This window comes from Lissotriton vulgaris, chromosome 3_1, assembly GCF_964263255.1.
Source record: "Lissotriton vulgaris chromosome 3_1, aLisVul1.2, whole genome shotgun sequence".
Classification (NCBI taxonomy): Eukaryota; Metazoa; Chordata; class Amphibia; order Caudata; family Salamandridae; genus Lissotriton; species Lissotriton vulgaris.
The window spans coordinates 1,511,270,753-1,511,298,453 of NC_141689.1; the positions used below are offsets into that span (position 1 = coordinate 1,511,270,753).

Here is a 27,701-nt window from a genome sequence, read left to right on the forward strand (position 1 = left end):
CTTTTCCCCGTCTGCTGCTTTATCCGCTAGTTTGCTGTGATTATCTCGCAGGAGGTTGAGATCTGTAGCTAGAGTTCCAAATCTGTCTTCTATGCTGATTCTGGAGTGTTTAATGGCTGCTAATACTTCATCCAGCTTATCAGACATGGAGAGGGTTGATGATGGTTACGATTCCTCTTCTTGGGGTTGAGATGTGACCATGCATTAGGACAGAACCCCGCGTTACTGCATTTGATTGCAATCTTCCCATGATTTCGCTTGAGTGGACTCGTCTGGTCATGCTGAGCCATTGGTGTTGCAGAGGTTCAACGAGGCATTCGATCTGACACTTTTCTCCCTGGCGGAATTAAGGTAAGTGTCTTTTATGCACTGCTGTGAGTTTGGGTGGTATTTGTTCACGTGTACTCCTGGTCTCTATTAAGATGTCTGGGCATTTTCACCGTGTCCGAGAGTGCTGCTTCACAACTGGGTGCTCTGGTAGGTGCCACTGCCCGGGCCAAAAGCCACATGCATGGGTTTTCTCTCCTGGGCTTGTGTTGGGGCAGGCAGAGAAGGGCTTAGTGTGTGTGTTCCACGTGTGTATCGGGGGGTGGGTGCCAACTGGGTGGGTGCCAACTGGGTGGGTGCCCACCCTGTTGTCTCTCTCGTCGGCCTCTTTCCTTTGTTGTCCTTTGCTACCTACTATGGGTTGTGACTTGGTTTTCATTATGGCAGTGGTTATCCTGATGCCGCTTTGTTTTGAATGACTGGGATTGTGCTGGTATGGTGCTCCATTCAACTATTGTCGGGGAGGCCGGTGTGAGCTATCTGGTGGTCGGCGCTACCTGTTGATGTAGTCCCAGTGTGGGGGGAGGTGGGGGAGTGAGGTTCCCAGGTAGCGGTGACTTGCTGTGATCTGGCGATGGCTAGGTGCTAGGTGATCAGTCGGACTGTGGCCCCCGCTCTGCCAGGTCGCCCCTGCGCTATATGGGTTTGTCTGTGTGTAGTTTTTATTGTACTTTGGTGTCCAACTTGTGATCCACTGCTCGCCCCTGAGCCTTCTACTGTGCTATGCCTTGGTTCACAGGTGCAGCGCATCCCTTGTCCTCAGATTTGCTGCTCGCAGTGTCTCCCGCCTGATTAGCGGCACTCACCAGTGTTGCCATGACTGGTGGGTCTTCTCCCTCGGCTGGCACTTGTTTCTGCTGCTGAGATTGCGAGTCCTACTCCGGTGGGTTGGTTGTAAAGCAGATGGGCCATTGTTTATTGTTGTTAGCACTGGCGTGTGCCGTTTGACTGGGCTCTGTCCTTCCCTGGGCAGCGCGGCATTATGGTGGCGATCGGTTAAACGTCCATGTGGCCCTCCTCACCTGCAGAGATCTCTGCCGTCTATCGGAGCTTGCACCGGATTGATCCCTTCAGGATCTGGCTCTCCACTGCGTTTGTCTGCGGCTTACTGCTGATCCACCCACCACAGGAACACCAGGCTAGATGGGGCATGGCCTTATTGCTTGTTCGCTCATTGGGACTTCTTCTCCGGTGGACTAGGAGGTCTTCTGATGGCCGCCGATCAACCCTGTCGGCGTGATGTACTTGGTGACGAGGGGTCTCTCTTGCGCAGCCACCGGCATTTTCCGGGTTTGGACATGTGCTAGGCCTCTTTAACATTGCCAGGGGCAGCCATGATGCAGGGGGGTACTCATTATGGCAGCTGCAGCGCACTACAATGACTCTTAGGGCTAGATGAGGATCGGCTCCGGTTCCGTTGGCGTGGCATGTCTCGATCACACTTTGTGGCTCCCACCAACCTGGATTACCGACGATGAACAGGTCAGGTCGCAGAGCCCTTAGCGAACATGTCTGCCATCTTTGCTGGTTTGGCCACGGCCCCATGCTGCGCATTAGATTATGTAGTGGTTTCCCCCTCCTCTAAAATATAACTGTCTGTGGTGATAGCCTTCCCATTGAAGTAGGTGGTGCGCTATTCTGCCTCCCACTGGTGTTGTGTGGGGGTCTTCTGTTGTGTGCAAGTCACTTGGAGTTTGCTCCACCCCCTCTCAAGGGTTGTCCCCTGGCTCTTCCTCTGCACCAAAAGGGCTTCCTTGGTTGCTGTTGCCTGGCTTGGTATACAGACTGTTGGGCTGATTGCTGTCCACCGCCCTGTGTTTGTTGTTGTTGCCCTGTTCAGAAGACTCCCCTTTCTGTGGGTCTTCTGCAGTTAAAACCTCCTCTCTTCCAGGTGCCCCTTTGTTGTAGAGCCCCCATTGCCTGGGAGTCTCATTGTCCTTCTTTATTTGTTGAAGGGATTCATCTACCTCACTTCTAAACAAGCGTCTCCTGTAAAGTGTTTGTTATTTATTGAGGTTTGGACCTCTTGCTTGAAGCCTGATATTTGGAGCCAGGCGTGCCTTCATAACGTTGTGCCTATGCACATTTGTCTGCTAGCTGTATCGGCTGCATCTAGGGCTGACTTTAGGCAGGTGTTTGCTATGTTTTTTCCGTCCTGTTTGATGATTTTGCTCTCTTTTTATCCTCTTCTAGAAGTTTGTTCATTAGTTCTTCTCTTTCATCCCATTACTGGTGGCCATACCTGTTGAGGAGGGCATTGAGGTTTGCTGCCTCCTTCTCCATTTTTCTCCCCACCATGTCCATCATTTGCTTTCTGTCTCTGGAGGTAGGCCATGGAGGAGCGAGTGTTGCTCCTTCTTCTTGCCATGGTGATAATGATGGAGTCTGGTGCTATGTTCCCCTGAATGTAATTAGGGTCCTTTGTGGAAGGCTTGTATTTTTTCTTCACCCTTGGGGTTACCCCTTTTGCTGAGGCAGGCTCTTTGGAAGCCTCCTTGCCCTGATCCAGGATGCTTGGTAGCGTTGGCAGGTATTGTGTCCCCTTGGTGGATGATGTCAAAGTCTCTAAGATTAGGCAGGAGTCTCCTTTCTCCTCCTCTAAGGAGATCCTGAAGGTATCAGCTACTCTTTTGATGAGGTTGTTGTAGAAGGCTATGTCGTCTGCTGGCAAAGCCTTCGAGGGATTGCTACAGACCTCTTCTGTGCTCTCCGTGTCGAGGCTGTTTCATTCTTCCTCAAAATTCCCAGAAGCTTCCTCCTCTTCTTGAGCATCGAGCTCTTCTTTGACATCCTCTTTGTGAGGTTCAGAGGTCTGCCAGAGCTTCGAGAGTCCCTTCCACCTCTTCCGCATTTTCGGCGGTGGCGGTGGGTTTCGCGGTAATTCTGAATTCCTTCAGCGCCTCGTCGAACTCCTTTTTCCGTTGAAGGAGTGCTGCCATTTCCGCTTCCAGGCGTCTCTTATATTTTCTCTACCTCGAGGGGCCTTTCGGCGTATGAGGCCGGGGAGATCCTCTTCTTGGGTGTTGTGGAATCTGTCTCTGAGGATGTGGTCTTACACTCACGTCCTCTCGTTCGGCGCCAACCTTCATCGATTTCGATGATATTCCCTCGTCTGTATCCCTCGGGTGGGATCTGTGGGTTTCTTCTGGTGGTGGCTGACCCTCAGTCGTCATTTTCTTTTACGCCTTGGCTGCCTTTTGTATCTTCTTTTCGGGGCCCTTGGTTTCTGATAGGTGAGGGTTTCTTACCTTGCCCATCTTCTTCTCTATGTCCTATGTCGCCTTTTTCACTGTACGCCTCTTCTCGGTGTCCCCTTCGAGGATCTCGACGTCTGACCCCCTCGTGTGTCGATTCTGCGGCAACTCCCTGGTTGTCCTCATCACTTGAGAGGCCAGAGTCCCTCCGTGATGGTTGTATCTGGCTTTAGAGCATGACTGCGTAATGGTCCTCCCTCTGCTTTTGGTCGTGCCTTGAGCGTCTTTGACACAAACACCGCGCAGGCCTTTTAGTCTTTATCCTTGTGATCCCTCAGCAGGCAAAGGTTACAAATGTCGTGTGGATCGCGTTGTGCAAACGTGTGGTGGCACTTTGGGCAAAATTTGAAAGGGGTATTTTCCATGGCCTCCACCTAGTCCTCTTTTGATCCATCTTCATCGTACCTCATTCGGGGACCCCTAACGGGGAAAGGTGTCCGGAGGTTTCTCCCCTTCTCCGCTGTCTCCTTCTCTGTTGTCTTGGCGAGCCTTAAAACCAAGAGATCTGTAACCGACAGGGCATCCTGCCGAAATGTTAGCTGTGTCTGCTTGCCATGTTAAAACCTGATGTCCTTCAGCTCTCAGCAAAGAATCGAGCAACTGTCTGCCACAAAAAATAAAAAAGACCAAAACAAATAAATTATCATGCACACTGTGAATCTGTCTCACCCACCACAGCTCTTTCACCCTTACTGGACTGGACAACAAACAACACCTCCCTCTTAACGCTGCACCAACAGTTTTTCACTTCACAATGCCAGGGTAGGTTTTGTGTACACCCTTATATCACCAGGTGAATTTGCCTTTGTGCTGATTGAGAGGAAGCAGCAGTGTTAGTTCTATTTTCGTTGTAATGGCATGGGTTGTAATACCATTCGTAGTAGAAGATGATTTGTAGTAAATACGTGCATAGTAATGACTGTCGTTGTGCCGGTTTCATTGTTAAGGCATCTCGTTTTAAAGCCTTCTTTAAACAAGCATTTACAATGCAATGGTTTTGCCTTTGTTAAAGTTAGAGCTAATGGCATTGCTCTTGACATTATTTTTATTTATGGTTTTTTTTTAACATAAATAAATGGCATTGTCATTTACAATAGCAGGACAGGGCACAGGGAAGGGGGGCGAGGAGAGACGAAGGAGAGCTGCGGGCTCAGGGAAGGGGGGGCGAGGAGAGACGAAGGAGAGCTGCAGGCTCAGGGAAGGGGGACGAGGAGAGACGAAGGAGAGCTGCGGGCTCTTGTTGTAATGCTTGCATGGATGAGTTGGTGAATGCATGGATGGGTGCATGCATGGATGGGTGTATGGATGGGTGTATAGATAGATGCATGGATGGGTGGATGGATAGATGCATATATACAGCCAATCCCTCAACATTGACATTGCAGTAGGCCATGCTACGTAACCAGGCTTGAGCGCTGGGGGCGCGTTTGGCACCCCAAAGCAGTGCAACTTCCCTCTTCGCCAAGAGTAAACTAATGGCAACCAGCCTGCGAGAGGAGCGAGAAAATTCACAACATAGCCCATTAGCGCCACTTCAGGAGTGGGAGTCAACTCTAAAGCCAGCATTGTACCCAGAATCTTATGGCCAATAGGTATGTAAACGTGGGCACTCCCAAGAGAGATGGGCAAAGTCGGCCTGCGGTGCCTTGCATTTAGGACAACAATGCGACCTGCTAGCGTCTATCCTGTGCGCCAGTGCAGGGGAATGATACATGCGCCTCAGAAACTTCAAATGTATAAGCTTATGCCTGCTATTAATGGACACCTCTTTAGTGGCCGCGCAGCAGGCAGCCCATTGGTCGTCCGTGATCTGTACACAGGATCAACGACCAACTTCCCAATCCTTCGCTTTGATGATCAGACCTGCTTCTTCTAGCGAGCATTTGCCTTTCCAACAGGACTTCTCTAATGCATTTTTCTACATAAACAAGCATGTGCCCATGGCTGGCTGTAATTATTAATGAGTGACGCAGAAAAGCTCTGGACCAGAGATTCCAAACATCACCTTCTTATTAATTGAAATACCTTTTCGGTTCCCAACAACTCGTTTAATAGGAAATACTGTGATGTCCTCCCCCTGTGGGGATTTTTTTCAATGGAATCATAGAAGAAATGTAAAAATCATTAAGCATTGACTGTTTTTAGCCCCATATGTCTGGGCACGTCAGTTCTAGATTAACAGTTTGTATACCATTCAGCCTGCATTCAGTAGGACACTGTAGTGTTGTTCACTGCACAGAGATAATTTTCTATGTGATGTTTAGGTTCCCATAACAGATTGAGGCAGAGCCATCCATCCGGTAATGAGGAGTTTCTTTTTTTGAGAAACAGTCCATCTCTACAGCTTTGATGGGTTGCATGGTGGCCTTGCCTTACTTAATGAGCAATGGAAGTGCTTAAGTGGTGTGGTCAGTGTTTTTCTTATTTTTACCCTTCTCTTAGGTTGGTAAAATGTCAGTGACCCAGCATTTGGGAATTTATTGGTACGTTGATACTGGCTAAACTATCAGTGTTGAATATGTGTATGGTGCTCTATCAAGGGGTTTGTATTTTTGTAATACCTCCTAATGGTTACTGTTGTCTGGTGTCCCATTGGTTTTGTGAATGGACGTAGTTAGACGATCTGTCTACCATGTTGTGTTACTCAGCTCTTAAGCACACCAGTTAAGACCGCACTATCCATTAACTGACAGGCTGATTTCCCCACCTTAGAAAGATACACACTTATAACCCTTAACCCGGCAACAGCTCTCAGCGAGTTATACCCCTCTCTGGGTCCTGCACTCGGCTCTTGGTTGTGAGCTACAGCTGGGAATTCTAAAAATTAAATAAAAACCTGAGCAGCAAGCCAACCTTAGCCTCATCAAAGGAAATGATAATATGCTGAACTCTAAAAAAAGACATGCTTCTCTCGTCGGACAAGTGTCTGCATTTTGCTCACAATTAACCTCACTCTCCTATGATCTGCAACTCGCGTTCTTTTCAGATTAAATTCTGAATACCTTTGTCATGGCCTTTCCAGTAAAGGATTTGATTCAAAACACACTATGGGAGAGGATTGCGAATCAAGCACTCTTCTGCAACGGGGAGCCCCACCACTGCCTGCACGAACGCCGAAAGCATCTTATATTATTTCTGCCTCTCATTCCGAAAATCGTCTCAAATCCGAGACCATCATGCTTACCTTAAATAACTGGGATGCCAGGGCACCATGCTAGCCGAGGACCCTTCCTCACCAGCACACATCCATCCTTCAACACCGTGTACCCGATGCAGCGCGACGGCCTGGGCTAAGTCAGAGCCTTTCATTTGTACAATTTGTGCGCCCTGAAGTATCACGTATTTTACGTAGCCGAGTAAACAGTAAACACGCTGCAAGAAGAAAGGGGCCCGATGACGCCCTATTTACACACCTTCCTGTTTACCAAACACATCGAGATGCCAGCAAGACGGTCACTTCCCGAATAAAGTCGAGTGCAAAGAACGAGAATAACAAGAAACAAAAAAAAAAAAGAGCACTCACCTGGACATCTTCCCTAGCCTCGTCAAAGGAAATGATAATATGCTGAACTCTAAAAAAATACATGCTTCTCTCGTCGGACAAGCGTCTGCATTTTGCTCACAATTAACCTCACTCTCCTATGATCTGCAACTCGCGTTCTTTTCAGATTAAATTCTGAATACCTTTGTCATGGCCTTTCCAGTAAAAGATTTGATTCAAAACACACTATGGGAGAGGATTGCGAATCAAGCACTCTTCTGCAACGGGGAGCCCCACCACTGCCTGCACGAACGCCGAAAGCATCTTATATTATTTCTGCCTCTCATTCCGAAAATCGTCTCCAATCCGAGACCATCATGCTTACCTTAAATAACTGGGATGCCAGGGCACCATGCTAGCCGAGGACCCTTCCTCACCAGCACACATCCATCCTTCAACACCGTGTACCCGATGCAGCGCGACGGCCTGGGCTAAGTCAGAGCCTTTCATTTGTACAATTTGTGCACCTTGAAGTATCACGTATTTTACGTAGCCGAAACAGTAAACACGCTGCAAGAAGAAAGGGGCCCGATGACGCCCTATTTACACACCTTCCTGCTTACCAAACACATCGAGCTGCCAGCAAGACGATCACTTCCCGAATAAAGTTGAGTGCAAAGAACGAGAATAACAAGAAACAAAAAAAAAAGAGCACTCACCTGGACATCTTCCCGCAGATCAGAGGGGGCGGGAAAGGCGACCACGCCCACGCGAGCAGGAAGGCGGGTGCAGGCTCAATGCCGGAGCAGATTCGGGGGCGTTGACGAGAACAGGCTTTCGGCTGACGTAGCCAAAAGAGAAAAATTCTCGGGAACGCCCCCGAATCTGGTCCGGGATTGACAGACAGAGCCCTCTCCCGGAGCTAGCCAATGGGAGGAGGGGGCGGATACCCGACCCCACAGAGAAAAACATAAGGTTTTCCTAGCGCATGCGTACTTCGTACGCATTTGCTAGGCAAAACCTAAAAAGGATGTTTCCCTTGCATAACATTGCTTGCTCTCTCCCCGTATGCTGCATCCTCTTTGTATTCTTCCCAACTCCTCCGAGCTGATCCATAATAGTGCAAATACAAGTATATTATTTCATCATTTGACTAAAGAGCAGACTTTACTGGGTTATTGGGTTGGTTTTCTTATATCTCTTCCCTTGAACATGTTGAATGAAATCCCCAGCCTCAGCACCTAAAGGCTGTATTTATGGAATTGGGTGAAGGGTAGACTCATTCGCTCACTCAGTCTGCATTTGATTTAAAGGGTGTATTTAGTGTGACTAGAAAGATGTCTCTTCTCGCAGATGTGTGGGCTGCTTCAGAGCACCAAATGACAGGAGCATTTTTTCCAGTTCCTAGTCATGTGAACAGTAAATGGCAAGCATTTTCCTCTAAATACTGATACTTCTTCAGACAGCTGTTATGTTAAGTTCCTGCAACTATGCTTCTGTGTTAGGTTCAAGCTGGATCATCTCCACCTCTGGCTTTTTTCTAAAATATCGCTGGACATTTGTGGTTTTAAATTGTTTTATACAGGTTTCTATAACTTGCTACAGACAGCTTTAGTCTGGATGACATCATGTCATAACTTCTTCAACAAGCATTTGCAATGCAATAGGTCTCGCATTTGCAAGAGTTTGAGCTATTAGAATTGCAAATGACAATGGCATTTATTTATGTGTTTTGAAAACCAGCAAGTGGTGCTTAAACAGGCACTTTGTACTTGTAGTCCTTGCTTACAAGAAGCAAGGCTGGTAGTGAAAAGGGTGTTACTGAAAGCTTTGCATTGCAAATGCTTGTTTATTTTTTATAATTTGCAAAGCACACTAATACCATCACGGTAATCATTCCACGATGCCCAGCCAAAACAGTACAGAAAAAGAGTAAAGCATGTACGTTAATCCACTAAATTTTTAAAAAGATTTTGTGACAGACTTGTGACCTGAAGTAAGATTCAGCAAATAAGGGAAGAGTTTTATGACCTGGACGTTGCTTAAGAAGAAGACCTACCTACACCTCTGCATTTACCAATTTTATGAAGAACTAATAGTCCGGCTGATGCAGAGCATAGACCTCCAGAAAGATGGTAAGGAGTGTTAAATGTTTGTATAATGCAGGGCCGTTCTCATCGATGGCTATAGGACAAACACACAGAATTTTAAATTTAAAATGCTTTCAAACAGGAAGCACTTGACTCAACCTGTTTGTAATACACCTGCCTGTGCCCTACATACAGGTTTCTATACCTTGCTACAGACAGCTTTAGTCTGGATGACCTCATGTCATAACTTCTTCAACAAGCATTTGCAATGCAATAGGTCTCGCATTTGCAAGAGTTTGAGCTATTATAATTGTAAATGACAATGGCATTTATTTATGTGTTTTGAAAACCAGCAAGTGGTGCTTAAACAGGCACTTTGTACTTGTAGTCCTTGCTTACAAGAAGCAAGGCTGGTAGTGAAAAAGGTGTTACTGAAAGTTTTGCATTGCAAATGCTTGTTTATTTTTTATAATTTGCAAAGCACACTAATACCATCACGGTAATCATTCCACGATGCCCACCCAAAACAGTACAGAAAAAGAGTAAAGCATGTACGTTAATCAACTAAATTTTGAAAAAGATTTTGTGACAGACTTGTGACCTGAAGTAAGATTCAGCAAATAAGGGAAGAGTTTTATGACCTGGACGTTGCTTAAGAAGAAGACCTACCTACACCTCTGCATTTACGAATTTTATGAAGAACTAATAGTCCGGCCGATGCAGAGCATAGACCTCCAGAAAGATGGTAAGGAGTGTTAAATCTTTGTATAATGCAGGGCCGTTCTCATTGATGGCTATAGGACAAACGCACAGAATTTTAAATTTAAAATGCTTTCAAACAGGAAGCACTTGACTCAACCTGTTTGTAATACACCTGCCTGTGCCCCTATCCTATTGGTTGCACACTACGTGGACAGGACTGATGGAACTGTAGTCTGTTTAGATGCCCCAGTCCCAATTTCCACCTAATGTACCTGCACTCTCACCAAGATTAAGGTTTTAGGTAGTGTGCCACCTATCGGATAGTTCACCCTAGCGAACGGTTGGATGAAAGGCGTCAGGGTAACAGGAAATTAAAGCGTCTGTCAGGTGGTCCTTGGAGCCCCCTTGCAATTTGAATACCTTCAGATCAATTTCGGTCTCAGCATTGAGGATCTCAAATGTCCTCAGCAGTAGAATTAGTCTACCTCTGTTACAGCACTAATCCAAGTGGGTGTATTCTGGGGAACCAGGCAACAATGCCATCCTTCCACACCAATTGCATCCTAGTTAACTGGACTCCCTTCATCCCTACCATCTTCGTGCCATCCTCTCCTGCCAAGAGAACTTTTACCATCATTTAAAGTGATAGAATCTTATCTAGAGTTTAAACAATAAATGAAAACGAAATCATATTTCAGAATTTAAATGGCTTAAGAGTGTCTGGCCTAGTTGGTGAGCTATGCACCCTGCCATCATCTATCCAAATTTTCTTACTGAGCAAATTCCATGTTATCTTTGACACGCCATAGCATATCGCGTGGTGTCCCAGTCCCAACCACAGCTCCCGGCCAAGCCAATATGAATCCTGGCTAACACACAAAGACCTGTTGAAGAAAGCTCACTCTCACATGTGGGTTAAGTCTCAGGGCGTATCAACAAGGGGATCCCCTACACTGGCAAATGCGACAAGTTCCCAGAGTAAATAAAGGGTCTTCATAAGGAACAACAATCAAAACAGTCTCACGATTTGCAAGCTTCAGATTCAGGGATCCAAAGCATATCTCTTCTCGCATCAAAGATGTTCACTGTTACGAGATACTGAGGTCAAGAATCAGTCAGCCGGAGGAGGAGCCTAGCCTGCGACCATGATGGCCGCCTGATCCTTCGGCTCCGCCGACCCTTTCGCTTCCCTCCGGCCCCGTGGCTTATCCTGGCATCAATCCTGCTTCCGAGTTGAGTTTTCGGATCTGGGAGGTGACCCCGACTCCAATGGTGTGTCTCCCCAAGCGCTCCCTGCGGTGGACACGTTGGGACGTTCTTGCCTTTCCCGGACGCTACCCGGCGCTGATGGGTCTTTGTTCCTCGGGATCGGCTGCCTTCACCCGCAACAACAGCGGCCACAGTAGACGGGGCTGAACCGGCCGACGGAGTGCAGCGGCTGAATTGTGTCTTTCCACTGCTGCTACATATTCTGCCTCGCTCTACTCCTCTCTGCGCGGAGGGCATGCAGGCTGCGATTGCAACACTGTATCACCGCCCAGGCTTGTGACTGCTTTGTTTGCTTCTTGTCTCGCTCTGTGGTGCGGTGGGAGCCATTTTAAAGACCGAGTAACTGCAACTTGTTCTCCACGATCCCGGGCTGCAACTGGTGACACGGCAGCTGCTGACGCTGCGTTTCTATCTGCACAGTGCACAATGGTCTGTGTTCCCTTTGTGCCCCCGGCCCGGCGATGCTATGCGAAGCACCGGCGAGGTGCTCAGTTTTGCGACGGAGACGTGGATGACCAGTCTTGTGGGCTGCTACGAGTTCTAGAGCCCCGTGAACAGAGGTCTGCTGCATCCTTCCCTTCTGGGGCACCAGTGCTGATTGCGGACGTTCTGAGAGCCCTGGATACTTTTCGAACTGCTCTGTGCGACAACGCCTGCGACCTAGGGCACCGTCTAGATGCTGCTCTCCCTGTTGTGCCCTTGCCCGACCGAGCGCATTCACAATTGCGGGACACTGCGCCACATCTTGTGTCCGACTTCTGTGGACTACCTACCCAGGTGCGCTCGGAGGAGTTGAAGGTATGTGATCCCGATATCCCCGAGATGCTGTCTGTGATGGAGATGCAGCGGTCTGATGCTTGTGTGCTTGCCAAGGGGATGGGGTCTAGTCTTCAGACGCCATGTTTGGATACTCCTTTGTGGTCTATTGGAGATGCTTCCTACGTTCTTATGCAGCTGATGCTAAGGCCCAGGCCGGGTGGACTGCTACAGTGCGTTATCCCCCTCTATATCATTGTCGCATGCATGGAATTGGAATGGACAGACATTGTTGGACAGCGTCGTACTCTGCTGGGGTCACTCTGCTTGTTTGTCCCGTTCAAGATGGCTACCGTGAAACTGGACCACGTCGACACTCCTGATCGCAGGGGACAGGGTTGAGTTCCCCCTATCAATGACTGCGGTAGCGTACGCTGTTGGGGCTGCAGGGGGTGGACGGTGGAGTTGCCTATTGTTTCCTTTGGTTCGGGGATCCGGGGATGGGCGGCCGAGGTCTTACATGCTGATTGTTTGAATTTACGTGTATGGCCCTCCTCCGGTCTTATGTGCTACCCTTTTTCTTTTTCTTCCCCCTTTTTCTTTATCTGTATTTCGGGTACTCTTTTGGGGCGACAGACACACTGCTAGGGGGGGGGGGGTAGGCCGTAGCCTCTGCTTGCGTGTAGGGTGGGGGTAGGGGGGTGGGGTTTTTATTTTGTCCGTTTCAGTTTCTATGGGCCTTCTTTTTCTCTTATTTTTGGTTCTCTTTCCCTTTCTCCTTCTTTCATGGGTCAGTAGGGTGGTTCGGTGGGTGGAGGGCGGTGACTGGCATGTACCTTATCCTGTTTTTACTATCCTGTCGTATTATTCCATGCCGCTAGCCTGATTACGTACTTTCAGGCACATGCATCAAGCGATTTGGGAATCGCAAACGGTGCAAATCGCAAAATTCGGCCGTTTGCGATTCCCAAATCACTATTTGGGATGCATCAACTTAAAAGTGAATAAATCGCTATTTTAGCGATTTTTTCAAGTGCGATTGCTTTTAAGGAATCGCAAATTTGCGATTCCTCAAAAGCAATGCATGAAACTAAAAAAAATTGCGAATTCGCAATTAGAGAGAAAAAATTACCATGAGGTTGGACCTCATGGTAATTTTGCGAAATGTTAGAAAAATGCAATTTTTTGCATTTTTTTAACTTTCATGTTGTGTACACACATGCCCTTAGGGAGAAGTGTGGCTCAATGCTTAGAGCGGCAGACCTTGATGCAGAACGCTGGCCAGGGACCAGGGTTCGATTCCCGTCTCGGCGGGTTTCGGGCTTAAATTCCTCTGACTGGATATTCTCGCCTCAGTGCCGATTCTAAGCATGGGTCCCACGCTGCAACTCTGGGCAATAGCTTGCTTAGTCTCCACAAAGGCCCCCTGATACACAAGGGATGCCTGGTTTCACCATGGGATGCCCAGGAGTGGACACCCCACAAGGAAAAGCCAGGAGGGGTTCCCTTGTGGTAGGAGTACAAGCGCCGGGATGCCTCCGGGTCACTGTTCGCGCTATACAAATACGCCACATTTACATTTACATGTGTGTACACAACATATGTGCATTGTTTGATTTCAGGGGTGCAACAGGGTGTCCTTTGGACACCCCTGCACCCTTGAAATCGCAACCTCAATTTGCGATTAGCTAATTGCGAATCGCAAATTGAGATTGTCTTCCCATTCATTCCTATGGGCCTCTAGGCCCATAGGAATGAATGGGAAGGGATTCCTTAATTGCGATTCGCAAAATGCTAATCGCAATTAAGGAATTCTAAGAAATCGCAATTTATTTAGCGATTTCTTGATGCATAGGCATTTGCAATTCCTTAATTGCGATTCCTTAAAAATCGCAATTAAGGAATCGCAAATGCCGAGTTTGATGCATGTACCTGTTAGTTGCTTGGACTCCTTCTGTTTGACATTGCCCTCTCCTGTCATTGGTGGACTGTTGGGACTCTGATCCTTCCTATTGTTTATATTTTGGAGTATATTAAAACTTTAAAATTTAACCTTCACTCCTCCTGTCGCTCGGTAGTGCGAAGATGTCCAGTGTAACCCAGATTGATTGCTACTTTATGCTCAGGTACTATCGAGTTACTGTTTTGCTTGCTAACTTGCATCAATATGTGTCGTGGCCGGCCGGATGGTTGTAGGCCCGTATTTGTTCTGCAATTATTGTGCAATAAAGGTTTCAAAAAAAAAAAAAAGAATCAGTCAGCCAAAGCTCGATATAGTTTTCAAGGTTCTAGGCTAAACTTCAAATAAACTGAAAGGGCACAAAGACAGGTGAACACTGCACATTGCATCAGTGTTCTGAAAAGCTCATTCACACTCACTAATTCTTAAAACATTACTGCACTAACATCCATCCACAGATCCCTATCCTGCCCAAACAAATACTTGTGAAATACAGGCAAGTTGGATAGTAATTAAGAAGCCACCGATGACGTATTCCAGAATAAGGTGGTACAAAAGGGGGGTGGTGATGGACGGAGCATCTGAACCAATCAAACACTCACACCCAGTCAACAGATCTGGGTTTAATCCATCACCGTTCTTTAGCCCACTCTGCCACCCCAGTTCTGACATGGCCATATGCAAATCAGTCTGACCTGGTGCCTCATGGGAACAGTCCAACCCGAACTGCCAAGCCATGCCTTCCCTGGACCGGAAACAAGCTTCCGAGGACCGGTTTCTGGCATTTCAGCCATCTTCAGCCCGGCTTTCTTGAATCCAGTGGCGAGCATACCCTGCCAACGTATGGCCAACAAAGTGGTACAAAAGGGGGGTGGTGATGGACGGAGCATCTGAACCAATCAAACACTCACCCCCAGTCAACAGATCTGGGTTTAATCCATCACGGTTCTTTAGCCCACTCTGCAACCCCAGCTCTGACATGGCCATATGCAAATCACTCTGACCGTGTGCCTCATGGGAACAGTCCAGCCTGAACTGCCAAGCCATGCCTTCCCTGGACCGGAAACAAGCTTCCGAGGACCGGTTTCTGGCATTTCAGCCGTCTTCAGCCCGGCTTGCTTGAATCCAGTGGCAAAGTGAGCAAGGGACTCACGTCTGAGCATACCCTGACAACTTATGGCCAACAAAGTGGTACAAAAGGGGGGTGGTGATGGACAGAGCATCTGAACCAATCAAACACTCACACCCATTCAACAGATCTGGGTTTAATCCATCACCGTTCTTTAGCCCACTCTGCCACCCCAGTTCTGACATGGCCAAATGCGAATCAGTCTGACCTTGTGCCTCGGTAGCTTGTTTCCGGTCCAGAGAAGGCATAGTTTGGCAGTTCGGGCTGGACTGTTCCCATGAGGCACAGGGTCAGACTGATTTGCATATGGCCATGTCTGAACTGGGGTGGCAGAGTGGGCTAAAGAACGGTGATGGATTAAACCCAGATCAGTTGACTGGGGGTGAGTGCTTGTATTGTCAACGCTCCGTCCATCATTTCCTTTGGTTTTTCTTTGTTCGCCATAAGTTGGCAGGGTATGCTCAGACGTGAGTCCCTTGCTCACTTTGCCACTGGATTCAAGCAAGCCGGGCTGAAGAAGGCTGAAATGCCAGAAACCAGTCCTCTGTAGCTTGTTTCTGGTCCAGGGAAGGCATGGCTTGGCAGTTCGGGCTGGACTGTTCCCATGAGGCACAGGGTCAGACTGATTTGCATATGGCCATGCCTGAACTAGGGTGGCAGAGTGGGCTAAAGAACGGTGATGGATTAAACCCAGATCAGTTGACTGGGGGTGAGTGCTTGTATTGTCAACGCTCTGTCCATCATTTCCTTTGGTTTTCTTTGTTCGCCATAAGTTGGCAGGGTATGCTCAGACGTGAGTCCCTTGCTCACTTTGCCACTCGATTCAAGCAAGCCGGTCTGAAGAAGGCTGAAATGCCAGAAACCGGTCCTCGGTAGCTTGTTTCCGGTCCAGGGAAGGCATGGCTTGGCAGTTCGGGCTGGACTGTTCCCATGAGGCACAGGGTCAGTCTGATTTGCATATGTCTGAACTTGGGTGGCAGAGTGGGCTAAAGAACGGTGATGGATTAAACCCAGATCAGTTGACTGGGGGTGAGTGCTTGTATTGTCAACGCTCCGTCCATCATTTCCTTTGGTTTTTCTGTATTCCAGAATAAGGCATTGCACTTCAATCACTAAGATAACAAGCATTAGCAGAGCCAAGAGGTCTGGCGTTCCTATGGTGCATGCACAGAACTAACAAGATGACAGGTAGATATGGGTGTACTGGGAACATACACACACACACACTAAGTAAATTCATGCATGCAGACATGGTGGTGTGTGCATGCACTCTTGTGAAAGCCACACTTGCTCACTTTGGCAAGTACCGTTTTTAATATGTCAATCGCCATAAGCATTAACCCTTTTTCAAAGCAGTCTCAATGTTGGCAGATGCGGAAGGCCAAGAGTAGGAACCAAAGTTTCTGTAAATCATATAGTCTGACAGCAGGATAGGCACCAAGGAGGAGAGATACTAACAAAATGTAAGATAAAAGTGGGAGTGCAGTGGTTGCTGTGGCTGTATTAACAGGTGTTCCCAGATAAAAAGACATATACCAGAGATAAACTCGACTAGTCATACAGACTGGTATGTTTAAAAGCCCAGTTTTGGCATGCATTGGTATCTGACAACAACCTACCTGTCAACACGTCCCCAACTTTAAATCGGGTGCTATCATGTGGAGGAAAGATGGGTGCTCCTGCAGACAGTGCAGTATGCGGGTTAGGGAGGTGCAACCTTGATGTGTTCATTCGACTGAGTGGTGAGTAATGGGCGGCGGTTCCCGAAGTTCGCGGGATGTCTGAGGCCTAGCTACGATAGGTTTATTTGGTACTGATCAGAGCTCATGTCAACACATCATCTACAATATAGAAAACAATGTACAAAGTGCTTCGAGGCAGCTCTTTCCCTTTGCAGTCACAAGCTCGTATTTTGTATGTTGTATTTTAGAAAAGTTCAACAAAATTATAATCGTTGCGTCTGTCCAATTGGTATTTTCACATTAAACATCTTTCCTGGCAAGTAATTAAAGTTTTATTTACACCGATAAGAAGCGGTTGCAGAACATTAAATTGCGATTATTTTCTGTGTTTGTAATTGTTTCTTAAAATGCACCTTTTTTTAGCAAGTTGTCATACAAGAATCAACGGTAAATGTGCCTGTTTAACTTTGTGTTTATTTACAGATTCATTGGGCTGCATTGTGGTTTCTCTTTGAGTGATTGAAAAATGTAAATTTAGTACAATGCACCTGGTAGCAGGGCTTCAGCCTCATAAAATTACAAATATCAATGAGCTGAACAAAAAGTTGTGCAACTTTGATGGATTTGTTTGTGAGTGCACGTGCCGTTCCAGCAACCTCGATGTAGTTTGCAAAGAGAACACAAGCACACTTTACAAACAGGCAGCAGTTCAGAGTGAGCGTTGTCAACTGAACATTACCTGTGAGTGGCAGGCGTTTCTGCCAATTGTAGAGGCTCCGGAATGTGAACAATATTATAGGAGCTCTTTATTATTTTTAATATTGCCTAGCAATTAGAAGCGTGCATTGTTCATCTGTAGTTTTGTGAGAGCATGCCCTCTTCCGCCATCTACGCCCCAGCACCTTCCTCCTCTCACCATGATCTCTGAAATGCATTTGGCATACACATTTTAGCGGGTTTTGGTGCTACACCGAAAACAGTGAGGTACTCGCTGCATACCTCGCTGTTACCAATTATTTCACTCCATTGCACTATTAATACATGACCTCATGTGCCTAGGCCGAGTGACGTCAGTGACAAGTGCTCGTGTTCACTGCAATTACTTGTTGAGGAATGAAACTGCCAAAGTTTTTTTGTTTGACTGTTTCACAAAGCTTTGCTTCACAATAGTATGTATCTACTGAACCGGTATCTCTGGAGATGTACTGTTGGGAATACCGAGTAAGCAAGAGTTCCGTAATTGTGTCATCTGGAGCAAAGGGCGTGCTGCGTTTATTATTCCACATAGCGCCGATTAGCGGCTTTTGTGCGAATGGTGCTCGGTCACTGGTTTCACTATCTCACTTCCACCCAGGGCTTTAAGTGGGGTGAAAAAAACGGGGGCGGGGGTCTCTTTAAGGGGCGTGGCCGATGCAGTTAAGGACGCAGGTTAAAACGCATAAATTAAAAAATCTGTACTAATGAGCCCGACCATACCTGTGCACATGTCCTGTCCAGGCTTGTGCACATCTCCTGTCCGAGATGATCTGGAGCGACCCGGCCCACTTAAAGCCCTAGCTATACTATTATTAATAAGATGATGATGAACTGCCTCTGTCTTCTGCATCTTAGGCCTGGTCAGGTGATGTCAGTGTCTCCGCCTGCATTGCTCGCCTGTGCCTGCTTACAATAATTCAAACAAGGTAACAGTGCTACAAAACTACACCAGTGCAGGCATGCGCTATACTATTATACGAGGATGATGATTCTGAAGGGCCTCGGTTCACTCTGGCCTCTCAGGCCTGGTCATGTGTCTGCAATCATCCGAACAAGACGACAGCGCAAGGAAGTCGCTCCAGCGCAGGGAAGTCGCGCCAGTGCAATCATGCGCTATACTGATCATTGCGCTGAACTGCCTCTGTTCCTTCTGGTGTGTTCCCCCCCATTGGCCTTGCCTGATAGCCTGGGGGTGTACCTGCAGTGTCTGCCTGTGGCTAGCCCGGCCCACCTGCCTGCAATCATTCGTACAAGACAACAGTGATACGAAGCCGCACCACTGGCAGCCATCCGCTATACTGAAGATGATGCTGACCTGTCTCAGCCCCTACTGGTGTGTCCCCCGCACTGGCCTTGCCTGCCAGACCTGTTTGCTGTGCCCGCAGTGCCTGCTGTGGCTGTCCCCGGCCACACCTTCCTGCAATAATTCGTACAATACAACAGCGCTATGAAGCCGCACCAGTGGCAGCCATGCGCTATACTGAAGATGATAGTGAACTGTCTGTCCGTCTGCTAGTGTGCCCCCCTTGCTGGCTTTGCCTGCCAGCATGTTTGCTGTGCCCGCAGTGGGTGCCTGTGGCTGGCCCCGGCCCCGCCTGCCTGCAGTGTGTTCGCGCCCGTCCCCTGGGCTACCTTGGTGCCACTTTGCATTGTTGACCTGTTACCCAGCCGAGCAGTCGGTGGCAGATTAAACAACCAAGAGATCTGTGCAATTACGTCCGGCTCCCTGGGCGTCTAATGAGCTATGTGTCAGGCTTCGGCTGCGCACATAGCACCCGCACTTGCGCGCCACTCTTGCAGAAAATAAAACTTATGAAATATGGGGCACCAGCAGAAGATAAGTAATTTCTTGCACTGGGACAGAAACCATGCACACGTTGTGCTCGAGCCGTACACGTGCACATCGCCTGTCCAGGCGCGTGCACATCTCCTGTTCCCCTTCGGAAGCTAAATCCACAACAATAGATTGCGCCAAAGCGAGCAGCGCATGCGCAGCGTCACTAGGCGAGACCTAGAAATGGAGAAGCAGAAGTACAGAGAGAAAGTGGGCTTTGAGTCAGCTCCCTTTAACTAGTGTCTTTCATGTGTTTTTACGGTTTGCGTTTGTATGGATAGGCAGACCATCAATGCCATGACATTTAATCCATGGTTACACCATCCCATTTCTGTCACCAGGTTTTGGTGATGAGGCAGTTCTTTTTTGGACTGCAGATGCAAAAATAACATATAGCTTGTGACTGAGAAAACGTGTGTGTTTTATGATGCATTTACTTTGCTGACACAATGACATTTTTTATTGTTGATTTATGGCTTTTTTGTTTAGATGACATTTTTTATTGGTGATTTATGGCTTTTTTTTGTTTAGGATGTGCATGCGGTTTAGATTCCATAGACTGTACTAAATACACTGTGCTTGTTACTAACCATCCATGCATGTCATTCAGTTTTCTTTGCTGTCATAATAACATGTTGTTGGATTTAGATCTTTTTTGTTCCCTAAGTAAGAACATGCTGGCACATTGGCTTTCCAGGATAATGCAAGGAAAATACTTGTCTTTTGCCAAATATGTCCGCCATGCACTTTTTTTAAGTTCACCACTTACAATGCAAACAGTTTAAGGGGTACTTTTTCAAACATGTTGCACTGGGTTAGTGTCACAGAAGTGACACTAACCAGCACAAAATGTTTGTTTATCAATTTACAGTCCAGCACAAAACTTGTTTTGCGCTGGAAAGTACCCTGAAAGTAACACAAAGCATCACAAAGCACTGCTTTGTATTACTTAGCATCAAGGGGTGGTACATGGGCATTCCCAAGCTACCACCCATGCCTTTTGACTTAAAACCCTATCTACAAACAATTGTACACAGGGTTTAGTGCCAAAAGTTAACACCACTTCAAATGAGGCGTTAACAGGATCAATGTTTTCATTACTCCTTTCTTTTCTGACTTTGCATGTGTGCTGCACTATGTGGCACACATACAAAGTGGGAACAGTGTTTAAACTTGTTTAGGCATAGTATTTTGTACAGAAAGGGTACCATTCCTGTACGAAACCTATGCTAGACTCAGGCGCGCACCATAGCGCTATGATGCTAAGGTATGTGTCTAGCGCATGGCAGCTGAAATCAATGCCAGCGCTAGGTAAAAAGGAGGAGAGAGACATTTCTCTGTGGATATGCCACCATCCTGCTCCCTCGCTGTCACGAAACACAGCGCCGACTCTTTGGGGATGTGCTGCGTTGCATGACTATTATGAAAATCTGGCCTTAGTTTTCTAATTTAGCCTGTCCAGTAATAGGGCCCTAGAATCAACTTCCAAACTGTTGTAGTCCACGATGTTGCTTTTTTTATGGGATTTGCTTTCTAGTACAGTGGGGAGGGAGTAACTTATGTCCCCCAGCTATTACTAATCACTTCCACCATGAAAAAGACAGACCTATTGGCAAAATGAATGTTGTTTAAGATGTTTTGGATGGATACTTCTTCAGACTCCCCAGTATATGCTTCCATTTCCTTCCTATGCTCCCATCCTGGCAACATGGAGCTGGTATTAAAACATATTCCAAGGCTGCTTTTAGCTCTCTGCCCATCTCTGCCAGACATAGGTATTTACACGGCCTAGAGAGGTGCTGGGGTACTCAAGATCAGAAGCAGAGAGCCTGGTGGCACTGCATTCCTACCCCGCAGGTTATTACAGAGATTCCTTTCAATTGAATTCCTGGAAGGCCCTCGGGTTTGTTCATGGTGCACAGCGCTTCTTGCTGTCCTCCTGAGGCCGACGAGTGTGCATTCCAGGGTCCACGCACACATACCGAAGTAGTACATTCAATCTCGGAGCGATCAGCTCACACAAACCCGCTTTTGGTCATTGCCCTCTGAAAGTGGACTGTTGCTGAAGATTGGCATGCGAGGCATTCTGAGACTCTTTCATGTTCAGCTTGGCCTTTCGCCATTTGGCCCTGCAGCGATCCTGTCCATGAAGTGCGGGGCTCCAGCGACTGCCAATGTTAAGTTCAGCACCTGCCTGGGGGGTTCGCTTCTGTTCCCTGGTTTACACTGAATAACGGTATACTATTCGCTAAAAATCAACCTTCACGTATTTTAAGCATCACTCGTGTCTTTTTGCTGAATTAATTGGGCAATAACTGTTTTTCCAACTTGGATGAACTCGTTTCGATCATGGGGAGTGTGGGCATGTTTCTCTCTTTCGTCTGCCAGGCTTCCTGAAGAACTCTTCTAAGTTTCCTTCGGCTTGTTCGCCATTTAGAGGTCAGTGAAGAAGAATGGTGGGGCAGATTTACAAGCCCCTTGCACCTCTTTTACGCCGCCAGAGCATCACTTTTGTGACGCAGCAGCGGCACAAAAGATGCGCCATGGTGTGGTGTATTTACAACGTAACGCATCTGGGAGATGTGCCATGTTGTAAAGCCCTGCGCCAGAAGGAGGCGTTCCTGCGCAGGGGGGGGGGGGCGGGGGGGGGGGGGCGTTCCGGCGCAGGGACGCCTCCTAAAAGTGGTGGAGTGAAATCTACAAGATTTCACTCAGTCACTTTTGTGCCCATGCTGCGTCAGAACCCTGCGCCTGCTTTAAGCAGGCGTAAGGATTGACGTAGCATTGGACAGATAGGGCCCCCCAGAGCATTACTGGAGCTGCGTCGCGCTTGCGACGCAATTCCAGCAATGCGCCGCCTTTACGGCACAGATGCGTGACGCATCTGTGCCGTTTTTGCCCCATGGTGCGCTGCATTGTAAATGCGGCGCACCAATGGTGGCGGAGCTGCGGCGCACATTAACGGGTGCATCCCTGCTGATATGCAGGGATGCGCCACTTATTGTAAATCTGCCCCGCTATCTTTTGTCGAAGTCAAATAGGCCAGGACAATGCTGCATTATTCTTTCTCCAAGTGGGAACATACTCTGGGTACCAACTTTACACTGGAACCGATTTACTAAGACTCCATTTGCACACTAGTATGTGCAATTTGCACACCGACATGCCTTTGAATTGATTGAAAAGCAATTAGCAATGAGTCCGGTGCCTTAATAGGTGGCCTTGCAAACTGCATATTCATGACCTGCCTGAGTATTAATCTGACAGGTGACAATGTGTGACTATCCGCAAATGGCTGATAATGCAGAGATGGTGGCCTGCAAGAGACAGCAGACCACCAAAAATTATCCCGAATATGAAACGTGTTTTTTACAGGGTCCAAAGTCCATTAATGGCATTAAAGGGTTAGGTGCTGTTTAAAAAAAAAAAAGAAAATGTTATCCATGCATTGGTTCCATTGACCACTCTCCGCTTCCTCCGAGGCAGCCCAATATGATTCACAGAGGGGAAGCTATCTCACATACACAACTTCGACTTTCAGAGTCAATTAGCACCCTGGTCAGGGTCTTGGGAACTTTTTGATGATTTGTGACTGTAATTGCGGTTGCTTAATCTTTGGCAAGATAATACTGTGAATTGAAGTTAGCAAGGGACACCCCTTCACATACTATTAATTGTGATCCATAATGAATCGCAAAACTCCTGTTCTGAGTCGGAAAGGTTTTTCTAACTCTTCAAAGGAGTTTAGTACATGGTAAAACTCTATTTTTAACTCGGAAACTCTGTAGCTTTGAGAATTGCAGTCTTTGCATCCACAGGAGGGTTCAATACATCTGGTCCACTGTTTACTCTTACACAAAAAAAAGAATACAATGGCGCAGGTGTTTCCTCTGACCCAAACAGGTAAGCCAACAACCCAAAATCTTCCTGCTCAAACCCAGATAAGTAGAAACCATGTTTGGGAGCAGGACGGACAGTAGGTCAGCAGTAGCAACAATGTTCAAACTAGCCCTACACTGCAGGAGGTGGTGAATAGAATGGGTCTAATGGAGCAGGTAAGAATTGTAACTAGCAAATGTAGTGGCTAAACATAAGTGGGAAAAAATCTGCACTTGGCATAGTAATGCGACGCCATGTGTACTTAATATCATGCACATTTTTAAAAAGCAGGGGACATATTATCAAGGGGGTTTATCTCCGCTTTTTTGGCTTTAAAAGCCAAGAAAGCGGAGATAAAATTATCTCCCTTTTACCTAGCTGTCGCTAACAGCAGTTAGTGAACAGCTAGTAGGAGATAGCGAGCATCTTGGGCCCCACTTTGCATGTCAGTGATATTTATGACTAATGACATGCAAAGTGGGCGTGCCAAGATGTTAGCGACTGGAAACAGTCGCTAACATCGCTATCTCCTATTACCAACTTATGGAGATATTCGCGCTAAGCGCGAATATCTCCAAAAGCTAACACCTGCCCTGAGCAGTTCTTAGCCATGCTATCCAATGGGAGGTGGATAACATGGCTAAGAGCATTAGCTCGGTAATGCATGAATATCGCGGACTTTTCAGCGATATTCATGCATTGCCGCCGATTTTTATCGCATTTGCGATAAACCTTGGTAATACCAAGGTTTATCTGCGATAAAAATCGCCGCAGCTCAGCGGTAATTTATTGTCTCTAACCAAGCAATAGCGATAATTATCGCTATTGCTTGGTAATATGCCCCCAGATTCGTGGAGATTTTTCTTGATGCAGTGGAAGGCAGAGTCCAGTAAATTTCTCCAGGTGGCGTTCTACCTCATTCTTGAGAATTTAATATCGTCCTACAAAAATGCTGATTGCAGAAGGTTGACTATCACTATATCTTTGAAGTAAATATACATATATAAATACAAAGATATAATATTCTGAACTTCACGTCTATGTACTTTGATGCTCTTCAAGGTACACACATGCAGAGTTAAAAATAGCTGATCTATACTTACTTTATCTGCTTACCTTGATGATATAGTGGCAGCTAACCACCTTGACACTATTTAAGAGACATAAGCGCGAAGTTCAAATAATACATCTATACTTACCTATATACACTTAACTTGACAATATAGTTAATAGTCAATGTTCTGGAATCACTATCTTTACAGGACGAAATTGCTGTCCTCTATATTCTAATGTACATTCGTCCAGGTCAGCGTCACAAATAGAAGCATCACAGCAGATATAAAGACCAGTCAAAGACCACAGTCCTCAGTAATACAACTGCGAGTATCGTGAAACTAAAAAGACAAAAGACTCAATGCTGCTTCAGCCTATTTATGATTCAAAGATGGCCTTCATCAGGACACTTCGACTCCCCATTCCACAGTTATTTTCCTTTATAAGCATGTTACTTGAAGCGAGCACAAGAGAAATACATTTTACAATTGCGTTCTTCACATCATTTTATTTCTTAATTTTTAATTTGCACGTAAAGAACTTTGTATGATAAATATATTAAGGATACAGAATAAGGAGGATACAAAACCCTGCCTTCTGATTCAGTGTAATAGTATGTCCCAGAATTGGCTACCAAGTTTCATTAGAGTTATGACCTGTTTCTTTGAAATGTGACACCAGTTTTATGGAAGGGTGAGTCAGCAGAATCCTTTATACTCTAAGATCAAAAACTATACCTAGTTTATCATCATTCCCCTCTACTTCTTTTCACATTGACAATTCAAAGAGATACGACATTAGACATGTTAAAAAAGCTATGTAAGTTACCAGGCTGTAGGTATTCCACATGCAGTTCTTTGGTGTGGCTGGTGGTTCGGAACGCATTGCACCGACCACAGGGATCATGGGATGTCAAGTGAGGGAAACACCACAGGGTCTGCTTATGAGGGTTTTTGAATAGTATTTGGAAAAATGTAGCAGGATTACACGATGAAGTAAGTGGAGCTTTGAAGGGCAAAACTAGGCATTGGTAACTTGGAAGAATATTTATGAAAGTGTTGCGTCACCCTTGTGCCAAGCAAGGGGGGGGGGCTCAAGGTGCCCCTTCCTGCACAAAACCAATCCTGTTTACAACACAGACACTCTTGTACCAAAAGGACTCCAGTGCAAGGAAAGGACAGGAATGCGTCGTTTTATGTTAAATACAGTGCATTCCGACCCTAGTCCTTTCACGCAGCGCATCAAGGTGCTTTGCTGCCCTGTGCTGCGCTGCGTGAAAGTTTAAATATGCCCCTTGGTCTCACATGCGTTCAGAGTAGCCTCGTGTGATTCAGCATCATTTAAATTTAAAGATCGTTAGTTTTACATGCAAATTTTCATTTCCAAAATAATACCCACAGGGACTGTGGTAGCAGGAGCACAGCTGCACGGTCACTCAGGGTGTTTGCTCGTTGGTGTTTGGCTCCTTAGTATGAATTTCAGTGTGTTCCTCCACTTTTGGAAGGAAATGGTAACTACATAGGCCAACCCCCTAATGAATTTCCTTCATCATGCAGATGGTATGGTGTGATACATTTCCCACGCAGTAAGGGTTTCCCCGCACCTTATTGCACAAGAAGACACTTCAATGAAAGAAAGGCAACCATTTGCCAAGAATCTGAACATGTAAAGGCGGTCTCACTCAGGTCCCAGGCAGCACAAGGCCGGGGCCTTCTGCAGGGCTAAGGACGAGGGATGTGGTCGTAATACAAATTATTTAGCAGTCATTTAACTCTTCCTCGTCGCCATTATCTCTCGTTTTATAGTTAAGGAATGTGGCAAGGAATTACCATCATATGGCAATGGTGGGTAGGACATTATAGCCCCTGGTGTTAGCAAAAGACATATGACATAGGTGTTAATAACTTATATGATGTAAACCACCACCAAAGGGACTACATTTCCCAAAATAGAGTTTCTTCAGTTATTCAGTGATGAGTTCTTAAAAAAATGTTCCTGGTAGTCCATCTCCATTTACACAAAGGCACTCCCCATTGGATAAAGGTGCATGGCCGACAAAAGGAACATTAACCATCTACTGCTTATGGAAGTGTACTTTACATTACATCTAACAATACAAATGGTCGTGCAAAGTAGGTAAGAGCAGTGACACAGTTTTATTAATCTTGTGGACATTTATTGGCTCGTTCCATGAGCTGTTCAATCCCGGGTGGTAATTGCACATTCGATACATACCAATATTTTACTGGATTTTCTACTTTACTTTACTGGATGCACATTTACTACACCATTCCACACTAGACATCAAAATGGGGAAACAGGTGGGATTATTGCATCGTTTCCTGTTTCGCAACATGCGCAGACTCAGAATTTATGCAGTGTACCCTCAATATTTGGGCCAGGTCGTACCTGGCCAAAATCACGTACACAGCAATACTGGGCCAGTTACTGCCTGAGTTATAAATCCAGTTCAGGGATAAATGAAAGTGTGTGCCTAAACGCAATTTCCTTATAGTAGGAATAAATGACCAAGTGAAGTGAAATACATGAAACTGACCTCCAACAAAATGTTGAGAATCATTGAGGATCAAATAATATTTACAGTTTTTATTTTTAATAGTTTTGACTAGCAGAAAACACATTCAACTATGGCAGAATGCAGCTGTCATCAGAGTATGAATGTTAATGATGGTGGTAGTGCCACCAAGAAAGAGTGATGTAAGTTGGATGTACCAGCAAAAACTACTAAATGGTGACACAGTCGAAAATACCAGAGAGCGTCAAGTTGTATAAATGAGTTTTAAGATGAGCTTGAATTTGTATCCTTTATAAGAGAACCCAATACGTACTTGACACTGACAGCCATACATCCTCCGCATAAACATTGCATTGAAGCCCCCTACAGTGTTTACAGTTCTGACGTAAGACTGAAGAAACAGCTGGAGTATCCTGAATTAATCAAAAAAGCTTATTCTCCTGCCTCCTCTTTCCTCCTCAGGTGATCAGGAGTAATTATGGTGTTCAGAAGATGGAGCTCTTACCTGGAGACCGTGACAACCTCGCCATTCAGACGCGCGGTGGCCCTGAAAAGCACGAAGTGACTGGCTGGGTACTGGTAAGTAATAAGCCTTCAAGCCAATCATGAGTAGCAAGTGTGCTGCTGTTAGTATAACTGGCAGTAATATAATTACAAGATTGAATGCATCAGTGATGCGGTAACCCAGTCATGTGGGCGGTGAGACCCGGGTATATAAGTTTGAACTGTGATATAATTTTTCCTGTTAATTAATTTGCGATCCAAAAATATAGATGAGAATACAAAGACAGGATATAAAAATTTAGAAGGGAACAAGTATAAAGGGTGAATGTAATGGATAGGGCAAGTTAAAGCGTACAAAAGGGTTCGGATACATCTTTAAGAAAATGGGTAAGGTGATTTAACTACTTGATAATTTTATTTAAAGCGAGAATTGTACATATAAGAATTAGGGATTATGGGTAAAGGAAGTAGAGGTTTAAAGTAAGAGTC

The 27,701-nt window shown here is 46.3% G+C and overlaps 1 protein-coding gene across 2 annotated transcripts in view; it reads left to right on the top strand.

Annotated features, from left to right (window-relative positions):
* Nucleotides 1–27,701, top strand: part of IGFBP7 (insulin like growth factor binding protein 7) — a 144,900-nt gene that overhangs the window by 71,122 nt on the left and 46,077 nt on the right. For both annotated transcript variants that reach the window (XM_086961975.1, XM_086961976.1), the window contains exon 3: nt 27,171–27,287. In XM_086961975.1, coding sequence (XP_086818101.1) covers nt 27,171–27,287 — 117 coding nt within the window. The remainder of the gene's footprint in view (nt 1–27,170; nt 27,288–27,701) is intronic.